The 24,425-nt window shown below is 31.2% G+C and overlaps 1 protein-coding gene across 1 annotated transcript in view; it reads right to left on the bottom strand.

The window, feature by feature from the left end:
• Positions 1 to 24,425, bottom strand: part of LOC149787293 (uncharacterized) — a 47,554-nt gene that overhangs the window by 16,791 nt on the left and 6,338 nt on the right. Inside the window, exons 2-5 of the mRNA XM_089976085.1 lie at positions 20,738 to 20,889; positions 18,440 to 18,553; positions 4,996 to 5,181; positions 3,254 to 3,365 (exon numbers count right to left, since the gene is read on the bottom strand). Coding sequence (XP_089832211.1) covers positions 3,285 to 3,365; positions 4,996 to 5,181; positions 18,440 to 18,553; positions 20,738 to 20,889 — 533 coding nt within the window. The 3' untranslated portion in view covers positions 3,254 to 3,284. The remainder of the gene's footprint in view (positions 1 to 3,253; positions 3,366 to 4,995; positions 5,182 to 18,439; positions 18,554 to 20,737; positions 20,890 to 24,425) is intronic.

The raw sequence follows: 24,425 nt of genomic DNA, 5'->3' as shown, positions 1-24,425 counted from the left end.
AACCTGGAAAGGCTGGATTTGTGAGGTAGAAGTAGTAAGTTATTATGATTGGGTAACATTTTCAAAGAAGAATTGTGCATCCCAACAATTATCACAAGCAAGATGTGCATCCCAACTATTATCACAAACAAGGTGCGCATCCCAACTATTATCACAAACAAGATGTGCAATGTAGATATCACCGCATGAGAGTAGGATTTCATTTAGTCTGAGTACCTGGATAGAGCCAACATGGCATTAGTACCTGGATAGAGCCAACATGGCATTAGTACCTGGATAGAGCCAAAATGGCATTAGTACCTGGATAGAGCCAACATGGCATTATTACCGGATAGAGCCAAAATGGCATTAGTACCTGGATAGAGCCAAAATGGCATTAGTACCTGGATAGAGCCAAAATGGCATAGTTTTGTGCTAATTACATATTTCAGCTAATATTTGTATTACTTGTTGACCAAAACCTTTGAAAACTGGTCCTAGTTTCAAGATAAATAATAAAAATATAAATAAAAACCATAGCTGAAAAATGTATATGTCAGCCTTTTGTCTTTTAAATAATAACATATTTATTCTTTAGGCAAGTACATCTGAGCAATATAAACAAATTTACAGTTCTTAAGTTGCAAGTCCCCAAAAATATCACCCCAACCTTTGATGGCAATCAACAAAAAAATTATCATCCAAATTTGTCAAGAGTAATCTTGATTTTGTGCAATGCACCTTGATGTGACATTCTCATTCTTAAAACAGATCTTAGAGTGATACATACTGATAGACATATGTCTAATTTAATTACTGAATGGTCCATGTGACCATCATCAGTAAACACATACTGATAGACATATATCTAATTTAATTAATGGTCCATGTGACCATCATCAGCAAACATACTGATAGACATATATCTAATTTAATTACTGAATGGTCCATGTGACCATCATCAGCAAACACATACTGATAGACATATATCTAATTTAATTACTGAATGGTAGATGTGACCATCATCAGCAAACACATACTGATAGACATATATCTAATTTAATTAATGGTCCATGTGACCATCATCAGCAAACATACTGATAGACACATATCTAATTTAATTACTGAATGGTCCATGTGACCATCATCAGCAAAAACATACTGATAGGCATATATCTAATTTAATTACTGAATGGTAGATGTGACCATCATCAGCAAACACATACTGATAGACATATATCTAATTTAATTACTGAATGGTAGATGTGACCATCATCAGCAAACACATACTGATAGACATATATCTAATTTAATTAATGGTCCATGTGACCATCATCAGCAAACATACTGATAGACACATATCTAATTTAATTACTGAATGGTCCATGTGACCATCATCAGCAAAAACATACTGATAGGCATATATCTAATTTAATTACTGAATGGTAGATGTGACCATCATCAGCAAACACATACTGATAGACATATATCTAATTTAATTACTGAATGGTAGATGTGACCATCATCAGCAAACACATACTGATAGACATATATCTAATTTAATTAATGGTCCATGTGACCATCATCAGCAAAAACATACTGATAGGCATATATTTAATTTAATTACTGAATGGTAGATGTGACCATCATCAGCAAACACATACTGATAGACATATATCTAATTTAATTACTGAATGGTAGATGTGACCATCATCAGCAAACACATACTGATAGACATATATCTAATTTAATTAATGGTCCATGTGACCATCATCAGCAAAAACATACTGATAGGCATATATTTAATTTAATTACTGAATGGTCCATGTGACCATCATCAGCAAACACATACTGATAGGCATATATTTAATTTAATTACTGAATGGTAGATGTGACCATCATCAGCAAACACATACTGATAGACATATATCTAATTTAATTACTGAATGGTCCATGTGACCATCATCAGCAAATACATACTGATAGACATATATCTAATTTAATTACTGAATGGTAGATGTGACCATCATCAGCAAACACATACTGATAGACATATATCTAATTTAATTACTGAATGGTCCATGTGACCATCATCAGCAAACATACTGATAGACATATATCTAATTTAATTACTGAATGGTCCATGTGACCATCATCAGCAAACATATACTGATAGACATATATCTAATTTAATTACTGAATGGTAGATGTGACCATCATCAGCAAACACATACTGATAGACATATATCTAATTTAATTATTGAATGGTCCATGTGACCATCATCAGCAAACATACTGATAGACATATATCTAATTTAATTACTGAATGGTCCATGTGACCATCATCAGCAAACATATACTGATAGACATATATCTAATTTAATTACTGAATGGTAGATGTGACCATCATCAGCAAACACATACTGATAGACATATATCTAATTTAATTACTGAATGGTAGATGTGACCATCTTCAGCAAACACATACTGATAGACATATATCTAATTTAATTACTGAATGGTAGATGTGACCATCATCAGCAAACACATACTGATAGACACATATCTGATTTAATTACTGAATGGTAGATGTGACCATCATCAGCAAACATAATGATAGACATATATCTAATTTAATTACTGAATGGTAGATGTGACCATCATTAGCAAACATACTGATAGACATATATCTAATTTAATTACTGAATGGTAGATGTGACCATCTTCAGCAAACACATACTGATAGACATATATCTAATTTAAATACTGAATGGTAGATGTGACCATCATCAGCAAACACATACTAGTTTTCTTTTGATGATCACATTAGCAATATCCAAATGAAATGCCTCTATACCACACAAAAAGAAAATGTTTGAATCATTAATGTTTAATGACATCCTGGTTTTGAAAAATTCACATGATGATTTTTTATCATTTTGGTACTGTAATGTCTTAGGCTCTTAATGGAGGTAAAGTTCAAGGTGACATGAATAACTAGGTTATAAATCAGCTCAATCCATCACACCTAGTATTCACACTTGTAAAGATATTATCTTGGTCAAATAAATATCTTTATTTGAAGTGATAGAAATATAAGTGTAACATAAATGATTTAGCATTAGAGTTATTGTAATTTTCCTCATGGATGAAGAGCAATTGAGACATCAGAGTCCTTGACTATGAAGAGAAATAATAAAGGCTCAGAATAAGCTGTAATGCCACAGATTATGCTATAAGCTGCTCAAAAACCTAACTTACAGCTATCACATACATAACACTTAAGTTGTAAAATAATATAAAATTTATCTCCGGGTTGGAAGATCTTCCTCATCATCATCATCTTCATCGTCATCGTCATCATCATCATCATCATACATTGACTGCTGAAAACAAAAATACAGCATTTAATAATATATGCACACTTTGTCTTTAGTTTGCAAATCACATTCAGTGCTGCCATACATAAAGCCAAATAAGCTACAGCAGTGTATACATGGCCATTCATCACAACAATATATACATGGCCATTCATCACAGCAATGTATACATGGCCATTCATCACAACAATATATACATGGCCGTTCATCACAACAATGTATACATGACCTATCATCACAACAATATATACATTGCCATTCATCACAAATATGTATACATGGCCATTCATCACAACAATATATACATGGTCATTCATCACAAGAATGTATACAGGGTCATTCATCACAAGAATGTATAAATGGTCATTCATCACAACAATGTATACATGGCCATTCATTACAACAATGTATACATGGCCATTCATCACAACAATATATACATGGCCATTCAACACAACAATGCATACATGCCCATTCATCACAACAAAATATACATGGCCATTCATCACAACAATATATACATGGCCATTCATCACAACAATGTATACATGGCCATTCAACACAACAATATATACATGGCCATTCATCACAACAATGTATACATGGCCATTCAACACAACAATGTATACATGGCCATACATCACAACAATGTATACATGGCCATTCATCACAACAATGTATACATGGACATTCATCACAACAATGTATACATGGATATTCATCACAGCAATATATACATGGCCATTCATCACAAATGTATATACATGGCCATTCATAACAACAATATATACATGGCCATTCATAACAGCAATATATTCATGGCCATTCTTCACAACAATATATACCTGGCCATTCATCACAACAATGTTTACATGGCCATTCATAACAGCAATATATTCAATATTCATCACAACAATATATATAATATATATGAAATTGGTCACATATGGCTCAATGGATGAAATAAATGACGGGTTTAATTTATCTGAAGATGCAAGATGAAATCAGCACAACTTCAAGGCAAATCCTCATGGCTTTCTTTACATATCAAATATGGTGATTTTGTTCCAGCTGTTTAGGGGAAAACAGTTCAAACAGATACATAGAAAGATGGATGGATGGATGGATGGACAGAGAGGCAATTACAATATCCCTAATATTTTTATCACATGAGTACCATATAGATAACAAACGTCCTTCCAAGTATATGACTGAGATTTAACTATGCATTACAAAGAAAGATGTAGAAAACATTAAAACTCTACGAGTTGACTTTTAATTATTAACGGTGTGTGAGCCTGCATTAAAAAGACAGTTGTAGAAAACATTAAAACTCTGTGAATGACTTTTAATTATCTGGGGGGTGTAAGTCTGTATTACAAAGACAGTTGTAGAAAACATTAAAACTATGAATGACTTTTAATTATTTGGGGTGTGTAAGTCTGCATTACACAAACATTTGTACAAAACATTCAAATTTGATGGCTCTCTACAGGATTAATGAGATAGTTGTATAATGATATTTCAAAATCATCATCTAGCTGAACCAGGACTGAATATGCCTGCTTCTAAAATTTGAGAAACACAAGAACATTTAACTAGAAATTAGAAAGCCTTGAAACCAAGGTTTCCATACCCCAGCAAATCCGACCCTTTTCTCTAAAGATGTGGTAGACTCCCCAAAAGACCCTGTATTCTCTGGAGATGTTAAAAGGCTACTGGCTTGAGTCGATGACATTCCTGACCCTGAGCTTAGTGATTGATTAAGCATCATTGCTTGCCAACCAGGACCACGAGAGGCCTGTAATTTTCTCTCAAATTCCTGAAATATGAAATCATGTAATTTTTTTCAAACTTCCTGAAACAGAATGTAATTTTCTTTCAAATTCCTAAAACATGAAATTATGTAACATTTTTCAAATTCCTGAAACATGAAATTATGTAATTTTCTCTCAAATTCCTGAAATATGAAATTATGTAGCTTTCTTTCAAATTCCTGAAACAGGATGTAATATTCTTTCAAATTCCTGAAACGGGATGTAATTTTCTTTCAAATTCCTGAAACATGAAATTATGTAATTTTCTCTCAAATTACTGAAATATGAAATTATGTAATTTTCTTTCAAATTCCTGAAACAGGATGTAATTTTCTTTCAAATTCCTGAAACAGGATGTAATATTCTTTCAAATTCCTGAAACAGGATGTAATTTTCTTTCAAATTCCTGAAACATGAAATTATGTAATTTTCTCTCAAATTACTGAAATATGAAATTATGTAATTTTCTTTCAAATTCCTGAAACAGGATGTAATTTTCTTTAAAATGTCTGAAACAGGATGTAATTTTCTTTCAAATTCCTGAAACAGGATGTAATTTTCTTTCAAATTCCTGAAACAGGATGTAATTTTCTTTCAAATTCCTGAAACATGAAGTATTTCAATAAGACAGTATTCTGTATGAAACTGAATAAATCCATGTCATATTTATCATACTATAGATGTAGTATTGTAAGTTATCCATGTCATATTTATCTTACTACAGTTGTAATATTGTAAGTTATCCGTCATATTTATCACACTACAGGTGTAATATTGTAAGTTATCCATGTCATATTTATCTTACTACAGTTGTAATATTGTAAGTTATCCATGTCATATTTATCATACTACAGGTGTAATATTGTAAGTTATCCATGTCATATTTATCTTACTACAGTTGTAATATTGTAAGTTATCCATGTCATATTTATCATACTACAGTTGTAATATTGTAAGTTATCCATGTCATATTTATCATACTACAGGTGTAATATTGTAAGTTATCCATGTCATATTTATCTTACTACAGTTGTAATATTGTAAGTTATCCATGTCATATTTATCATACTACAGGTGTAATATTGTAAGTTATCCGTCATATTTATCACACTACAGATGTAATATTTTAAGTTATCCATGTCATATTTATCACACTACAGATGTAATATTGTAAGTTATCCATGTCATATTTATCATACTACAGATGTAATATTGTAAGTTATCCATGTCATATTTATCATACTACAGTTGTAATATTGTAAGTTATCCATGTCATATTTATCATACTTTAGATGTAATATTGTAAGTTATCCATGTCATATTTATCACACTACAGATGTAATATTGTAAGTTATCCATGTCATATTTATCATACTATAGATGTAATATTGTAAGTTATCCATGTCATATTTATCACACTACAGATGTAATATTGTAAGTTATCCATGCTATATTTATCGTACTACAGTTGTAATATTGTAAGTTATCCATGTCATATTTATCATACTATAGACGTAATATTGTAAGTTATCCATGTCATATTTATCACACTACAGATGTAATATTGTAAGTTATCCATGTTATATTTATCGTACTACAGTTGTAATATTGTAAGTTATCCATGTCATATTTATCATACTATAGATGTAATATTGTAAGTTATCCATGTCATATTTATCTTACTACATTTGTAATATTGTAAGTTATCCATGTCATATTTATCTTACTACAGTTGTAATATTGTAAGTTATCCATGTCATATTTATCATACTATAGACGTAATATTGTAAGTTATCCATGTCATATTTATCTTACTACAGTTGTAATATTGTAAGTTATCCGTCATATTTATCATACTATATATGTACTATTTTAAGTTATCTATGTCATATTTATCATACTACAGATGTAATATTGTAAGTTATCCATGTTATATTTATCGTACTACAGTTATAATATTGTAAGTTATCCATGTCATATTTATCTTACTACAGTTGTAATATTGTAAGTTATCCGTCATATTTATCACACTACAGATGTAATATTGTAAGTTATCCATGTCATATTTATCATACTACAGATGTAATATTGTAAGTTATCCATGTCATATTTATCATACTACAGTTGTAATATTGTAAGTTATCCATGTCATATTTATCTTACTACAGTTGTAATATTGTAAGTTATCCATCATATTTATCACACTACAGGTGTAATATTGTAAGTTATCCATGTCATATTTATCTTACTACAGATGTAATATTGTAAGTTATCCATGTCATATTTATCATACTACAGTTGTAATATTGTAAGTTAACCATGTCATATTTATCATACTATAGATGTAATATTGTAAGTTATCCATGTCATATTTATCGTACTACAGGTGTAATATTGTAAGTTATCCATGTCATATTTATCATACTACAGATGTAATATTGTAAGTTATCCATGTCATATTTATCATATTACAGTTGTAATATTGTAAATTATCCATGTCATATTTATCACACTACAGATGTAATATTGTAAGTTATCCATGTCATATTTATCATATTACAGATGTAATATTGTAAGTTATCCATGTCATATTTATCATACTACAGATGTAATATTGTAAGTTACCCATGTCATATTTATGATACTATATATGTAATATTTTAAGTTATCGATGTCATATTTATCATACTACAGATGTAATATTGTAAGTTATCCATGTTATATTTATCATACTAAAGATTTAATATTGTAAGTGATCCATGTTATATTATCACACTACAGATGTAATATTGTAAGTTATCCATGTCATATTTATCATACTACAGTTGTAATATTGTAAGTTATCCATGTCATATTTATCATACTATAATGTAATATTGTAAGTTATCCATGTCATATTTATCATACTACAGTTGTAATATTGTAAGTTATCCATGTCATATTTATCATACTATAGATGTAATATTGTAAGTTATCCATGTCATATTTATCATATTACAGTTGTAATATTGTAAGTTATCCATGTTATATTTATCATACTACAGATGTAATATTTTAAGTTATCCATGTTATATTTATCACACTACAGATGTAATATTGTAAGTTATCCATGTCATATTTATCATACTACAGGTGTAATATTGTAAGTTATCCATGTCATATTTATCATATTACAGTTGTAATATTGTAAGTTATCCATGTTATATTTATCATACTACAGATGTAATATTTTAAGTTATCCATGTTATATTTATCACACTACAGATGTAATATTGTAAGTTATCCATGTCATATTTATCATACTACAGGTGTAATATTGTAAGTTATCCATGTCATATTTATCATACTATAGATGTAATATTGTAAGTTATCCATGTCATATTTATCACACTACAGATGTAATATTGTAAGTTATCCATGTCATATTTATCATACTATAGATGTAATATTGTAAGTTATCCATGTCATATTTATCATACTACAGTTGTAATATTGTAAGTTATCCATGTCATATTTATCACACTACAGATGTAATATTGTAAGTTATCCATGTCATATTTATCATATTACAGTTGTAATATTGTAAGTTATCCATGTCATATTTATCATACTACAGATGTAATATTGTAAGTTATCCATGTCATATTTATCATACTATATATGCAATATTTTAAGTTATCTATGTCATGTTTATCATACTACAGATGTAATATTGTAAGTTAATCATGTTATATTTATCGTACTACAGTTGTAATATTGTAAGTTATCCATGTCATATTTATCATACTATAGACGTAATATTGTAAGTTATCCATGTCATATTTATCTTACTACAGTTGTAATATTGTAAGTTATCCATCATATTTATCACACTACAGATGTAATATTGTAAGTTATCCATGTCATATTTATCATATTACAGTTGTAATATTGTAAGTTATCCATGTCATATTTATCATACTACAGTTGTAATATTGTAAGTTATCCATGTCATATTTATCACACTACAGATGTAATATTGTAAGTTATCCATGTCATATTTATCATATTACAGTTGTAATATTGTAAGTTATCCATGTCATATTTATCACACTACAGGTGTAATATTGTAAGTTATCCATGTCATATTTATCATACTACAGATGTAGTATTGTAAGTTATCCATGTCATATTTATCACACTACAGATGTAATATTGTAAGTTATCCATGTCATATTTATCTTACTACAGGTGTAATATTGTAAGTTATCCATGTCATATTTATCATACTACAGATGTAATGTTGTAAGTTATCCATGTTTTATTTATCATACTACAGATGTAATATTGTAAGTTATCCATGTCATATTTATCATACTATAGATGTAATATTGTAAGTTATCCATGTCATATTTATCATACTATAGACGTAATATTGTAAGTTATCCATGTCATATTTATCTTACTACAGTTGTAATATTGTAAGTTATCCGTCATATTTATCACACTACAGATGTAATATTGTAAGTTATCCATGTCATATTTATCATATTACAGTTGTAATATTGTAAGTTATCCATGTCATATTTATCATACTACAGTTGTAATATTGTAAGTTATCCATGTCATATTTATCACACTACAGATGTAATATTGTAAGTTATCCATGTCATATTTATCATATTACAGTTGTAATATTGTAAGTTATCCATGTCATATTTATCACACTACAGGTGTAATATTGTAAGTTATCCATGTCATATTTATCATACTACAGATGTAGTATTGTAAGTTATCCATGTCATATTTATCACACTACAGATGTAATATTGTAAGTTATCCATGTCATATTTATCTTACTACAGGTGTAATATTGTAAGTTATCCATGTCATATTTATCATACTACAGTTGTAATATTGTAAGTTATCCATGTTTTATTTATCATACAGATGTAATATTGTAAGTTATCCATGTCATATTTATCATACTATAGATGTAATATTGTAAGTTATCCATGTCATATTTATCATACTACAGTTGTAATATTGTAAGTTATCCATGTCATATTTATCACACTACAGATGTAATATTGTAAGTTATCCATGTCATATTTATCATATTACAGTTGTAATATTGTAAGTTATCCATGTCATATTTATCACACTACAGGTGTAATATTGTAAGTTATCCATGTCATATTTATCATACTACAGATGTAGTATTGTAAGTTATCCATGTCATATTTATCATACTACAGATGTAATATTGTAAGTTATCCATGTCATATTTATCATACTACAGATGTAGTATTGTAAGTTATCCATGTCATATTTATCACACTACAGATGTAATATTGTAAGTTATCCATGTCATATTTATCTTACTACAGGTGTAATATTGTAAGTTATCCATGTCATATTTATCATACTACAGTTGTAATATTGTAAGTTATCCATGTTTTATTTATCATACAGATGTAATATTGTAAGTTATCCATGTCATATTTATCATACTATAGATGTAATATTGTAAGTTATCCATGTCATATTTATCACACTACAGATGTAATATTGTAAGTTATCCATGTCATATTTATCATATTACAGTTGTAATATTGTAAGTTATCCATGTCATATTTATCACACTACAGGTGTAATATTGTAAGTTATCCATGTCATATTTATCATACTACAGATGTAGTATTGTAAGTTATCCATGTCATATTTATCATACTACAGATGTAATATTGTAAGTTATCCATGTCATATTTATCTTACTACAGGTGTAATATTGTAAGTTATCCATGTCATATTTATCATACTACTGTTGTAATATTGTAAGTTATCCATGTCATAGTTATCATACTACTGTTGTAATATTGAACGTTATCCTGCAGTTAACTGAATGAAAAGATTACCATCTATAGACATAAACAGGATCTTATAACTGCTCATTTCTTTTGAAATGTTTAAGCCCATTTTCAAGTAATTTCAATTATTTGTTTATCATGGTCCCAAAACATACAAATTATTAAATTTATTTAATAAATTTAAAATGAAATGTGTATGTGTATATATATATAGTGATCCCTATTTATGACCTTGTTCACTGGAACCATAGATGTGTACCATGCTGTAAGCCAGGTGACTTTACCATTATTGTATGTAATTGTCTGAAACCACACTGACTTCTGGCAGTAGGCCATGATCAAGGTGCTCTACACCACCTTCATGGACCTGACTAAGGCATTTGACACTGTCAGCCAGGAAGGCCTTTGGAAGATCATGGCCAAATTAGGATGTCCAGAAGTTCTCATTGAAATGGTGAGGCTTTTCATGAAGGCATGCTTGCCAGAGTCCAGAACAAGGGTAACTATTCCAAACCCTTTGCAGTTACAAATTGTGTGAAACAAGTATGCATCTTAGCCCCTACTCTCTTCAGCCTCGAGTTCTCTGCAATGTTGATGGATGCTTTCAAGGACATAAAGCAAAAAAGTAACAATTTTAGCAATAGGAATAGTTAGCAATTTGTTATTGAAATATGTCCCTGCCTCTTCCACATCCGACCCTAACTGCCACAATGGAGATCAGTCTGTGATATGCACTATGATTCAAAGCATTCATGTACAGGACAAAATGAGTAATAACTAAAACAAAATGACAACAGTAATAACGAAAACAAAAATACAAGAGTAATAACTACAATGGCCATAACATACCATCTGTATTCATTTATAAGTCAGTGTTTTATTTAACTGAAATTTCTATTCATGCAGAATAGGAGCTGTCTTATAAGCTATACATACAAGACTCTGGATAAATCTAAGGGCAATACTAGAACCTCAAGATGTTTGGAGGATGTACAAATGTTGCCAATTCAAATATTTTTATATTTTCATGCCACTATTCCCATTCAGAAATGCATATTGTTATGTATATTTTATTTAATTAAATTTTTTGTTTGTAAGTTTTAAATTTTTTTTAATTCTATTACATGTTATTGTAATGTAACTTTATTTACTGGATTTTACTGATTTTTTTAATTTTTGATGTAAATAACTTTGCAGAAACATTGTATCTAATGCTGACCTAGTTCCTGACCTTGATTCAGAAACAGTAATGGTTGTAGTAAATGAGTTTTTTTTTTAAAAAAAAATCTTTCCCAGAGTAAAAACCTATTGATTTTAGTCAAGGCCATACTGGAAATAGGTATATTAGGCATGTAAAAAACTTATATTCTGTTCAAGAAGGGTGATCATGTGACCCTCATACAGGAATCTGTTTTGTATCTTAAATTAGTGTATAGGTGGCACTCTACAGTGTCGTATTTTGCATAGGGTTAGGATTTTAAAGAAAAAGAATTTCCCCGGCTTTCCTCACTGGTTATACTGGCTATTTAAAAAAGACCTTGTATATCTTAGGTATAATTAAAAGAACCTTTAATTCCCTTTATTTTAGTATATGATTGATGGGTGTACTATGGGTTATAGAGTATACAGCTTGGCCTTACTTAAAATGTGCAACTTTCAAAAAAGTGCTAGCTCTACTTGGTCATTTTCACTTCCTGAACTTAAGAGGTAAATTGTATAAAAAAAGAGCCGATAACTTTGTTTTACATTTTTGTATATTTTGTAATTCATTCATTGCACTTTCAGAAGCTGGTACTGTCTAGTCTGGCAAAATTCATTTTCCCTATTTTAATAGCTGCTATGTATAGTGTACTTTACACTAATTCAGGCTGATTTTTTAACACAAGGGAGCAGTCATTTTAGTTAGCAGTGTGCTTAAATCATGTAAAATTTCCAAAAGTACAATATCCAAAGAAATATCATCCACATTACATTACTGTAGCACATAGGTATGCCAACATTCTCTCCATTGTGCATGTTTTAAATGCAACTACTTCACCTTACATACGTCACTCTCTCTAAAGTACATATTAATTGGTGAACGCCCCCATAACTGTTTTCTCAATATAATTTGGGCATCTAGGCTGTAAAGCATTGACACTTAAAAGGTTTTGTAGAGACCAGTTTGAGTTGAAATTTACTTTTATGGAATGCAAGTGATTCTTTTCCCTGGAAATATATAAGTGCTCATACAGAATTCTTGGACAAGGACATTTATTGAAATTTACACAAAATTCAAACACTGAAATATTATTTTCCATGATCCAACAAAGAACTGTTAACATAAGTATGATGCTGACCACAGCATACATCATCGCCTTCCATTTTGGATTTCATCAGGATTCAAACTCAGTTTCATTAAGACGTTTTATTACTAGGACTTCTATTTTTTAATTCTTGGATTAATTTTGGACTTGATTCATAAAACCATAAATTAATTTTCTTATTTTTACCTTGTATTCTGGGGAAATAAATTATTTGTTAAATTTTACAAAGCTTGTTGTCTTCACTCTTTTCTTATTACTTTTCTTTTCTTGTTACTTTTTTTAAGAGCCTAAACACGTAACAATATTTAGAATACACTGTGTTTGCCCATTTTGTGATGGTATTTATTGCACAATGCTTGTACCTACAGTTATATGGGTTTTAATAAATTGAAAATATTACCAGTAAACTAAATATTACCAACCACAAAGTAAGTCTTTGTTAATGATGGATACTGTAGGTGTTTACTTGTAAGCATATTGCTTCCATTTTTGTGCAAGTCTGAACAACTTGAATTTGTATAATTTGTTTTCCTGTATAAACACCATTTGTGTCTGATGTAATAGACATTTTGATTTGATTTATATTTTTCAATAAGCCAAGTGTAATTTCCAAGTGATATTTTCCAAGTTATCTGTCAGTGCATGTGGGGTAAAAAGCCCTTGGCTTATAAAGGCAGCACTGACTTTATTTTCAAGCTGACAATCCTTTTGAATCTGATTATAGTGCCAAGTAAAGCCCTACAAACTCCCTGTACACATTAGACCTTAATCTCTTAGCACCCTCTTTGTTTTCCCATGTGACAACAATCTGATCTAGCTGAAATTTGTTTAGTGCCAAGTAACAAAGGGTGTTTATCTGAACTCCCTGTGTTCTTGTTGCACAACGGACACATGTTCAGTTGTATCCTTTAATAGATTTCGCAGACTGTATGAAAGAAGTGCTGCTTACAGATCCCATGTTCAGTCTCCTCACAAGCACCTGCATATGATGGCTTGAAGGACTGACGTGTCACTTTCAGATCCCATGTTCAGTCTTCTCGCAAGTGCCTGCATATGATGGCTTGAAGGATTGAAGTGTCACTTACACATCCCATGTCCAGTCTCCTCACAAGCGCCTGCATATGATGGCTTGAAGGACTGAAGTGTCACTTACAAATCCCATGTTCAGCTCCACACAAGCACCTGCATATGATTGCTTGAAGGATTGAAATGTCACTTACAGATCCCATGTTCAGCTCCACACAAGCACCTGCATATGATGGCTTGAAGGACTGAAGTGTCACTTACAGATCTCATGTTCAGCCTCCACACAAGCACCTGCATATGATGGCTTGAAGGATTGAAGTGTCACTTACAGATCCCATGTCCAGTCTCCACACAAGCATCTGCATATTATGGCTTGAAGGAATGAAGTGTCACTTACAGATCCCATGTCCAGTCTCCTCACAAGCGCCTGCATACGATGGCTTGAAGGACTGAAGTGTCACTTAGAGATCCCATGTTCAGCTCCACACAAGCACCTGCATATGATGGCTTGAAGGATTGAAATGTCACTCATAGATCCCATGTTCATCTCCACACAAGCACCTGCATATGATGGCTTGAAGGATTGAACTGTCACTTACAGATCCCATGTTCAGCTCCACACAAGCACCTGCATATGATGGCTTGAAGGATTGAAATGTCACTTACAGATCCCATGTTCAGTCTCCACACAATCACCTGCACATGATGGCTTGAAGGACTGAAGTGTCACTTACAGATCCCATGTTCAGTCTCCTCGCAAGTGCCTGCATATGATGGCTTGAAGGATTGAAGTGTCGCTTACAGATCCCATGTTCATCTCCACACAAGCACTTGCATATGATGGCTTGAAGGATTGAAGTGTCACTTACAGATCCCATGTTCAGTCTCCACACAAGCATCTGCATATGATGGCTTGAAGGAATGAAGTGTTACAGATCCCATGTCCAGTCTCTTCACAAGCGCCTGCATATGATGGCTTGAAGGACTGAAGTGTCACTTACAGATCCCATTTTCAGCTCCACACAAGCACTGCATATGATGGCTTGAAGGATTGAAATGTCACTCACAGATCCCATGTTCATCTCCACACAAGCACCTGCATATGATGGCTTGAAGGATTGAACTGTCACTTACAGATCCACAGATCCCATGTTAAGCTCCACACAAGCACCTGCATATGATGGCTTGAAGGATTGAAATGTCACTTACAGATCCCATGTTCAGTCTCCACACAAGCACCTGCACATGATGGCTTGAAGGATTGAAGTGTCACTTACAGCTCCCATGTTTAGTCTCCTCACAAGCACCTGCATACGATTGCTTGAAGGACTGAAGTGTCACTTACTTGCAAAAAGTTTGAATGGATGGACAGATGCACTGACAGACAGAGGGATGGAAAAGGTGATTATTACTGGGTTCACGCATCTCAATGCAGTCATAATACTAATATATTTATTGTAAAGGATCAAAAATAGGCATGAGTGTGTGTGTGTGACTTGGTTTTTTAATGTAGCTTTAACAATTTTTCAATCATATCGCTACAATGTCTGCAGTGTGGCAGCTTATAGTGATGTCTAGCACTGGGGCATCATACCACAGACATGTAGCATGAAAATAGGATGGCTGATAATAAGTGCACATAACCCTGTTAAATGATGACACAGAATGCAGAAAATCTAGCTCATTTAGGGTCTCATTGACTGAAATTTGATTGAAATCCAGTTATGAATGATACTGTACAAAAATGGAATGAATAAGTACAACAACCAAGGCTATAACTCTATTAAACAATGATGTAGAATGATCATAATAAAACTCATTTTCAAAACAAATGCAAAATATTGAGTTGAAATCCAATCAGAAATAAAGGAGTTCCTGTTTGTAGAAGAAAGTAAGTAGATCCAACAATCAGGGACCATAACTCTGCTAAACAATGATGTTGTTGTTGTTGTAGGGTTTAACGCCATTTTTCAGCGCACGATAGGCTATACATGGTGGCCAGTATTAATGGTGGAGGAAGAACCCGGGAAAATCACCGGAAAGAACCACCGATCATCGAGAAGCTACTGGCAAGCTTTCTCACAAACCCACATTGGCCGAATCTGAAACTCGATCCCATGCAGACAGAAACAATGATGTAAAATAGTGACAATCAAACTCACCTAAGGCCTTATTGATACCAAGTCACCTGTAAGATTGTCTGCACATGTTTTTATTATATATGTGACACAATTTAAGCTTCTCATTGTAATGTATATTTAATTTCTATTGTGTGTTAGCTTTTATTCATGATCATATGTTACATATACTGTGTGACTGACCTTGGCCAGCAATTGAGTTTAGGGCCAACCCGACAAAAACCTTGTTATTTTGTAAGCAATACATTACACAACTAATATTTATCTATGATTTTAGAGTAAATATTCAGATTATTATTAATAGAGGTAAATATATCTACTTGAGATTGAATTTTGGACAATGTTGTTACCCTTGGGAATTCCTGGTGTACCTACTGTTTTATACTTTCTTTATTACATTTTCAGTAAGAGACCTGACCTTGATAACAACTTGAATATTCTGGAAATGAATTTGATGGGAAAATTACATTCATCCTGGATCTGTTATTATATCTTTTAAGTTTTTAAATAAGGGAGAAGTAAACAGAAATTCTTCATTCAATATCTTAACATCAGTGTTAGAGGAATCAATTTAAGTTGTTTTTCAGTTAATATTTGGGACAATCAGATCTCACTGTTATGCTTGACAATCTGATAGTGACCACTTAGGGATCATGTTATGGAAACCTATGTTATTACCATATCCACTAATTTTATCAGCCAATCAGATGAAGTCTGTTATCTTTGCATTTGGAGACTGAGCAGTGTGGATGAAGAGCATGAATGTGTACCAAACGATTTGATTCACTTTAAGATTTTTGAAAGTTGCATTTCCAATGGCTAATTCAAAGGTCACCAGAACATGACTCTCAAGCAGTCATCTTCAGGTCATCATGTAGGACAGTGGAGATCTGATTTTAATCAGTTTGTATTTGGGAGGATTTTTTAAAAAAATTATTCACTGGAATTAGTCTTCACAATTAATTTTGGACCATATTACTTTTTGGGGATTACAATGCATTCATTCACTGATATTTTGGATTATATTGTTATCATACATCAAGACTGTTGGCATATTAGCACATGCAAGCCTAACAGCACATCAGCACATTGAAAACTGGATTTCATACAGATCACCACTGGAATTCATTTAGAACTTTATACATTTAGAATTGTGATAGAATTTGTATGGACCATTTGGAATTTAATTCATAATACTGTAAGTTCTTTTTAGATTTTCACTTTGTATTTGAGGGAAATAAATTATTTGTTGAATTTTACAAAAGCTTATTGGTGTTTGCTCTTTTCTACTAGTGTAAGAACATAGAGTTGTAACATTTAACTGATTGGTTGTGCAAACCGTGCTTAGTTTATTTAAGATACAAACTATTTTATTTCAAGATGAGTTTTTAAAAGCATATTTTACATTTGTCTTTGTATATTAAAATTTCTCTCTATTACTTTTCCACCAAAAGAGGGCCTCATAGGAGCATAGATGTAAACAAGCTACCCTCTATAAATAAAGCATTACAATTATTATTATTTAGTTCAAATCTAATACAGATTAATGGAGTTATTTGTGCAGAAACAAAGTGGGTTGGTCTATCCATCAGGGGCTATAACTCTGCTAAGTGATGATGTAGAATGGTGACATTCAAATGATGCCAAGATCATATCAAGATTAAACTGCATACAAAAATTTGGTTAAAATCCAATAATAATAAAAGTAATTATGGTGCAGAATGAAAGTGAGATGGATGGTGGGACAGAAGGATGGAAAGATGGAAGGATATATGGAGTGATAGGCCCAATTTAATACCCCTGTTTTCTAGACAAAAAAAAGTGGAGGACTAAAATTTGTCATGATTTGGAATAAGATGGCCTCCCATAATAGTGACATCATAAAAAGGTAAAATTGTATTTATACAAAAGGTTCCCAAACCAAAAATGAAAATGGTAGCAAACCTCTAGGTCCATATCTTCACTGATGTGATTGATACTTTCAAAACATCTGGAATAGTACTCCAGCGCCTTGGCATGGAACACCATCTCAACGTGGACAAAGTCCGTCAGAACTTGCTGAAAATATATTGATATATTGTTCAAACGTCAAAGTAAATAAATTACCTCAGAAATCAATTCATGAAACAATATAAAGTTTCAAACTTAATTAACATTATGTTGGAACAAAATTATGCCAAATATCAACTAACACTGATAATGGTAATGATTTTCATTAACAGTACACTTTGAGTCCATTGGAATTCATCATCACAGTCTGATTTTCACTGTCAAGAGATAGTTTACTTTTAAGTGTAACTAGACTGCATTTTCAGATTTGCTGATGTATACTGCAAATTTAGTTTTATCAGTTATACATTAGTTAAGTCTGCAACCATGGTCACCAATTAACATGTAATCACCAATTAATGTGTAATTACCAATTAATGTGTAGTCACCAATTAATGTGTAATTACCAGTTAATGTGTAATTACCAATTAACATGTAATCACCAATTAACATGTAATCACCAATTAATGTGTAATTACCAATTAACATGTAATCACCAATTAATGCGTAATTACCAATTAACATGTAATCACCAATTAATGTGGAATTACCAATTAATGTGTAGTCACCAATTAATGTCAGTAAATCTGAAAACAAACAATAGCTTATCCGTATTACACTTTACAATATTGCTGAAACTTAGCCACTCCTTTATTTTAGTGTCTCCAGATAAGTCACAAAAACCCGCTTATAAATATTGGGGCAGGTGAGATACCATTTTTCTTATTTAAAAAATACCCCCCAAAATAGACCCCTATTTGTTAAACATAAAACAATCATGATCAAATTTGACGAAAAAAATCTTTGATATATCACTTGTTTTATCATTTAAAATGGCAGCAAGTGCCCAAAGCCACTGAAAGACCAAATAAACAAAACAGCCACTTGAACCATATAATGACCAAATACACAAAACAATAGCCAATGAGCCATATGCTTCATATAATACGACCATTATGTGTATTTATTTTGTTTATTAAGTTTTAGACAAAACTTGATGCTATTTTTTAAAATTATAAATCTATAAGATTAAGGAAGATAGCAGGATTATTTACTAAATTACCAAACCAAAATAAAGATAAAGCCAAGTGATATATAAGATTTAAATGTTTTTTCATTAGACTGCACAGTTCAAAATTTCATCCAACAAAATTAAAATGAGTAAATCTGTCTTCATAAGAATTTTTGCTTCAAGTATACAAGTTCATACAAATGTCAGAAAATAATTAAATAGACCTGAACATGTCAAAATGTGAATCAGAACATGTCAAAATGTGACTCAAAACACAAAAATATTGATACTCATTTATGCACATAACAAATCTCAGTTCACATTTTGAAGATGTCAGTTAATTTCTAAGCAAAATCTTCCACATTTCTGTGTTAAACAATTTCAAAGAGTTAACATTTTGCATCTCCAGATGGCAAAAATAAAAGTTTAAAATGGTTTCAATATCAAAGATCAAAATTAAATTTGAACTACACTTGACAAGACTTCTTTAATTGGTATTTATTTCTTACAGTGTTGCCACCAGTTTGAATTTAACAATATTACTTGAATCCATTAATATTTTGATGTATACTGTGATTTAGAGTGTTTGAAGAAAATATTTTTCTTCAAAATTACAATCTAACAAAATATATATCTTATTAAAAGTTGCGAATTTGAAAATGTTTTTTCTAAATTTTTGCACATAAACTGTCATTTTTGATAATATAAAATAAGTGAGATGCTGATCTTTTACCAATTTTTGTCACAAATATATTCATGTTAGCAAACAGGAGTCTATTTCTGGACATTTTCTAAAAGAAACAAACGTATCCACAAATGCCTCCATATTGTAATTACCTGGGCATGCTAAAATGAGGAAGTCATGTATATGCAAACAGACTGTATATTTTACATTTTCAGACACTCTTGTATATGCAAACAGACTGTATATTTTACATTTTCAGACACTCTTGTAGATGCAAACAGACTGTATATTTTACATTTTCAGACACTCTTGTAGATGCAAACAGACTGTATATTTTACATTTTCAGACACTCTTGTAGATGCAAACAGACTGTATATTTTACATTTTCAGACACTCTTGTAGATGCAAACAGACTGTATATTTTACATTTTCAGACATTCTTGTAGATGCAAACAGACTGTATATTTTACATTTTCAGACTAGGAATGATTTTACCTTTAAGTCTTTTAACTTCTGAGATTCAAACTTAAGAATTTGTTCATCTAAAGCTTTGCTGCCCACATTGGCATTCTGCGCAGCTTTCTGTAGTTCTGATTCTGCCTGTAAAATACAACAATTGGTTACAAAAAGAATAAAAGAACAACATTCTAGGATGATGAATATGGCTCTGTAAGACAGTCTGATGGCGTATCTCAGTAACAATTAGGTTTCCATAATGCACGTGGCCTATAGCTGGAGCCATAATTTGGATAGGGTTTGTCTTATGCATGTGACCTATGACTGGGACCATAATTTGGTAGGGGTTTGTATTATGTATATGACCTATGACTGGGACCACAATTTGGTAGAGGTTTGTATTATGTATATGACCTATGACTGGGACCACAATTTGGTAGGGGTTTGTATTATGTATATGACCTATGACTGGGACCACAATTTGGTAGGGGTTTGTATTATGTATGTGACCTATGACTGGGACCACAATTTGGTAGGGGTTTGTATTATGTATGTGACCTATGACTGGGACCATAATTTGGTAGGGGTTTGTATTATGTATGTGACCTATGACTGGGACCATAATTTGGTAGGGGTTTGTATTATGTATGTGACCTATGACTGGGACCATAATTTGGTAGGGGTTTGTATTATGTATGTGACGTATGACTGGGACCACAATTTGGTAGAGGTTTGTATTATGTATGTGACCTATGACTGGGACCATAATTTGGTACAACATACTATTATTATGTGCAAACAATATATGGAATTACATCATGAAAAAAATCCATTTATAATGAAATTAGATGTAATGAAATAGAAATTACAAAGCACATCACAACATCCCTTCCAGTGTTTGAAATAATACTTTCCTTGGTTTCAATGAAGTTCTGAAATAATGAGATGTATTTTGAGTTCCAGGTTTAGCTATATCTGGAGTATGGATTTATCTGGGCTTTTGCTATATCCAAGGTTTTACTATATCTGGAGTTTTGCGATATTCAGGTTTTTTTTATATATCCAAGGTTTTGCTATATCTGGGGTTTTGCTACATCCAAAGTTTTGCTATAGCTGGAATTTTGATATATCTTTTTGCTGTATCCACAGTTTTGCTATATCTGTGGTTGCTATATCCTGAGTTCTGCTATATTCAGGGTTTTGCTATATCTGGAGTTTTGCCAAATCTGGAAATTACTGTATGCACAAGATTCTGCATTGGATGCTGTTAGAAGGTCAAGAACACCACAAATGGCAACTATACTGTATCTCAAATTTATCAAAGCATTAGCAAAACAAAATGCAAAATTAGTTAAATTTGTTCTCTTTGATGATGTGAAAATAGCTCTATTTGTCTTTTTCATGATATGAAAATATCTCAATTTGTCTCTTTTATGATGTAAAAATGGCTCTGTTTGTCTTTTTCATGATATGAAAATATCTATATTTGTCTCTTTTATGATGTAAAAATGGCTCTGTTTGTCTTTTTCATGATATGAAAATATCTAAATTTGTCTCTTTGATGATGTAAAAATGGCTCTGTTTGTCTTTTTCATGATATGAAAATATCTAAATTTGTCTCTTTGATGATGTAAAAATGGCTCTGTTTGTCTTTTTCATGATATGAAAATATCTAAATTTGTCTCTTTGATGATGTAAAAATGGCTCTGTTTGTCTTTTTCATGATGTAAAAAGTAAATTGTCAAATTTATATTGATTTCACCTTTTTGTATCTGCTGTGTTAGCTTTTTATATCCACTAAATACAATAATTAATTATATCCACTAAATACAATAATTAATTATATCCACTAAATACAATAATTAATTATATCCACTAATACAATAATTAATAATATCCACTAAATACAATAATTAATTATATCCACTAAATACAATAATTAATTATATCCACTAAATACAATAATTAATTATATCTACTAATACAGTAATTAATTCAAAAGCAGTCTGATAAAGAATATTAAATATTTTATGGAGTTGATGCTTCCTCTGAATTTTTTTATTCAATTGTTTTTAAGCCTTCATCTGAAAAATGTTCTGCTGAAATTTGAAAAAAGTATATTCAACATGTCGTTTCAGACAAAAATGCAATCCATACACATGATGATATGGTGTGACACTAAGTATGAATTATAACATTGTATAACACAAAACTGTCATAAACATGATGATATCATAGGGTGACACAAAGTATGTCACATGAATTTTAACATGATATAACACAAAAGTGGGTCATACACATCATGATATCATAGTGTGACACTAAGTATTTCATATGAATTGTAACATGGTGTAATATAAAACTGGGTCATACATATGGTAATATGGTGTGAAACTAAGTACATCATATGAATGCAACGTGGTGTAATACAAAATTGGGTCACAGACATGGTGATATCATGGGTCAATATTAACTATTTCTTATGAATTGTGAAATGGTGTACTACAAAACTGGGCCATGCACATGATGATATTGTGTGACAACAAATGTGTCACATGAATTTCAACATGACGTATTAGTAATCTGGCTCATACACATAACGATTTCATCAAATAAAACTAAGTATGTCCCATGAATTGTGGGATAGTGTAGTACAAATCTGGCTCATACACATAATGATTTCATCAAATAACACTATGTCCCATGAATTGTGGGATAGTGTAGTACAAATCTGGGTCATACACATGATGATAATAAATAAGTTATATGTATGAAAACAAATATGTGACTGAGATCAGTCAACGTCTAATACACTAGTAAGAAAATGAAGACAAACATATACTGGGTAATACCATACATAAAGGATATTGTAACAGTTACTGAGTATCCATTGAGACTTGCTTACTGTATACTTACATTTACAATATATTTTAAACCAATTTCCTGTCATTTTGCATTAAAGTAACTATTCAAGATTTTCTCATACTGAAAAAAGTCATGTTGTAGTTGAATGTTTGAATGTACCATTATTAAATATGACATCAGACTACATGTACCATTATTAAATATGACACTAGACTACACATACCATTATTAAATGTAACACTAGACTACATGTACCATCATTAAATATGACACAAGACTACAAGTACAGTTATTAAATATGACATTAGACTATATGTAATATTATTAAATATGACACTAGACTATATGTACCATTATTAAGTATGACAATAGACTACATGTATCATTATTAAATATGACACTAGACTAAATGTACCATTATTAAATATGACACTAGACTACATGTAATGTTATTAAATATGACACTAGACTACTTTTGTTTACAGAAAACATGGCTTATGTAGACAATAATGTTGTTGTGGAGATTTATATCTGGAGAAATATAAGGAGGAAGAAGTGAACAATTATCCATTCCTATTTTTATTACTGTTCTTATTTTATTTTTAGTGTGCAGAAGTATTTAATGTGTTTACACTGAATTTGAGAGGAATCATTTAAGTAAATTATTTATTTCAATTAGAAAGTACTCATATGACTTAGTGGAATAGATAATGTTTACAGATTATTGTGAATTCATTCAAAATCATTCTGGATAATGCCAATGATATACACCAAGACTGCTGGCACTTCAGCACATGCAAGGCTATTGGTATATGAGCACATTCAAGACCTGGACTTCAAAACACTCTATTCTTTTGGACTT

The sequence above is a fragment of the Sinohyriopsis cumingii genome, chromosome 12, assembly GCF_028554795.1.
Source record: "Sinohyriopsis cumingii isolate HCF-2022 chromosome 12, ASM2855479v2, whole genome shotgun sequence".
Taxonomy (NCBI): Eukaryota; Metazoa; Mollusca; class Bivalvia; order Unionida; family Unionidae; genus Sinohyriopsis; species Sinohyriopsis cumingii.
The sequence above is the reverse complement of the archived record's forward strand: the minus strand, read 5'-3'. Positions and strand labels throughout refer to the sequence as shown.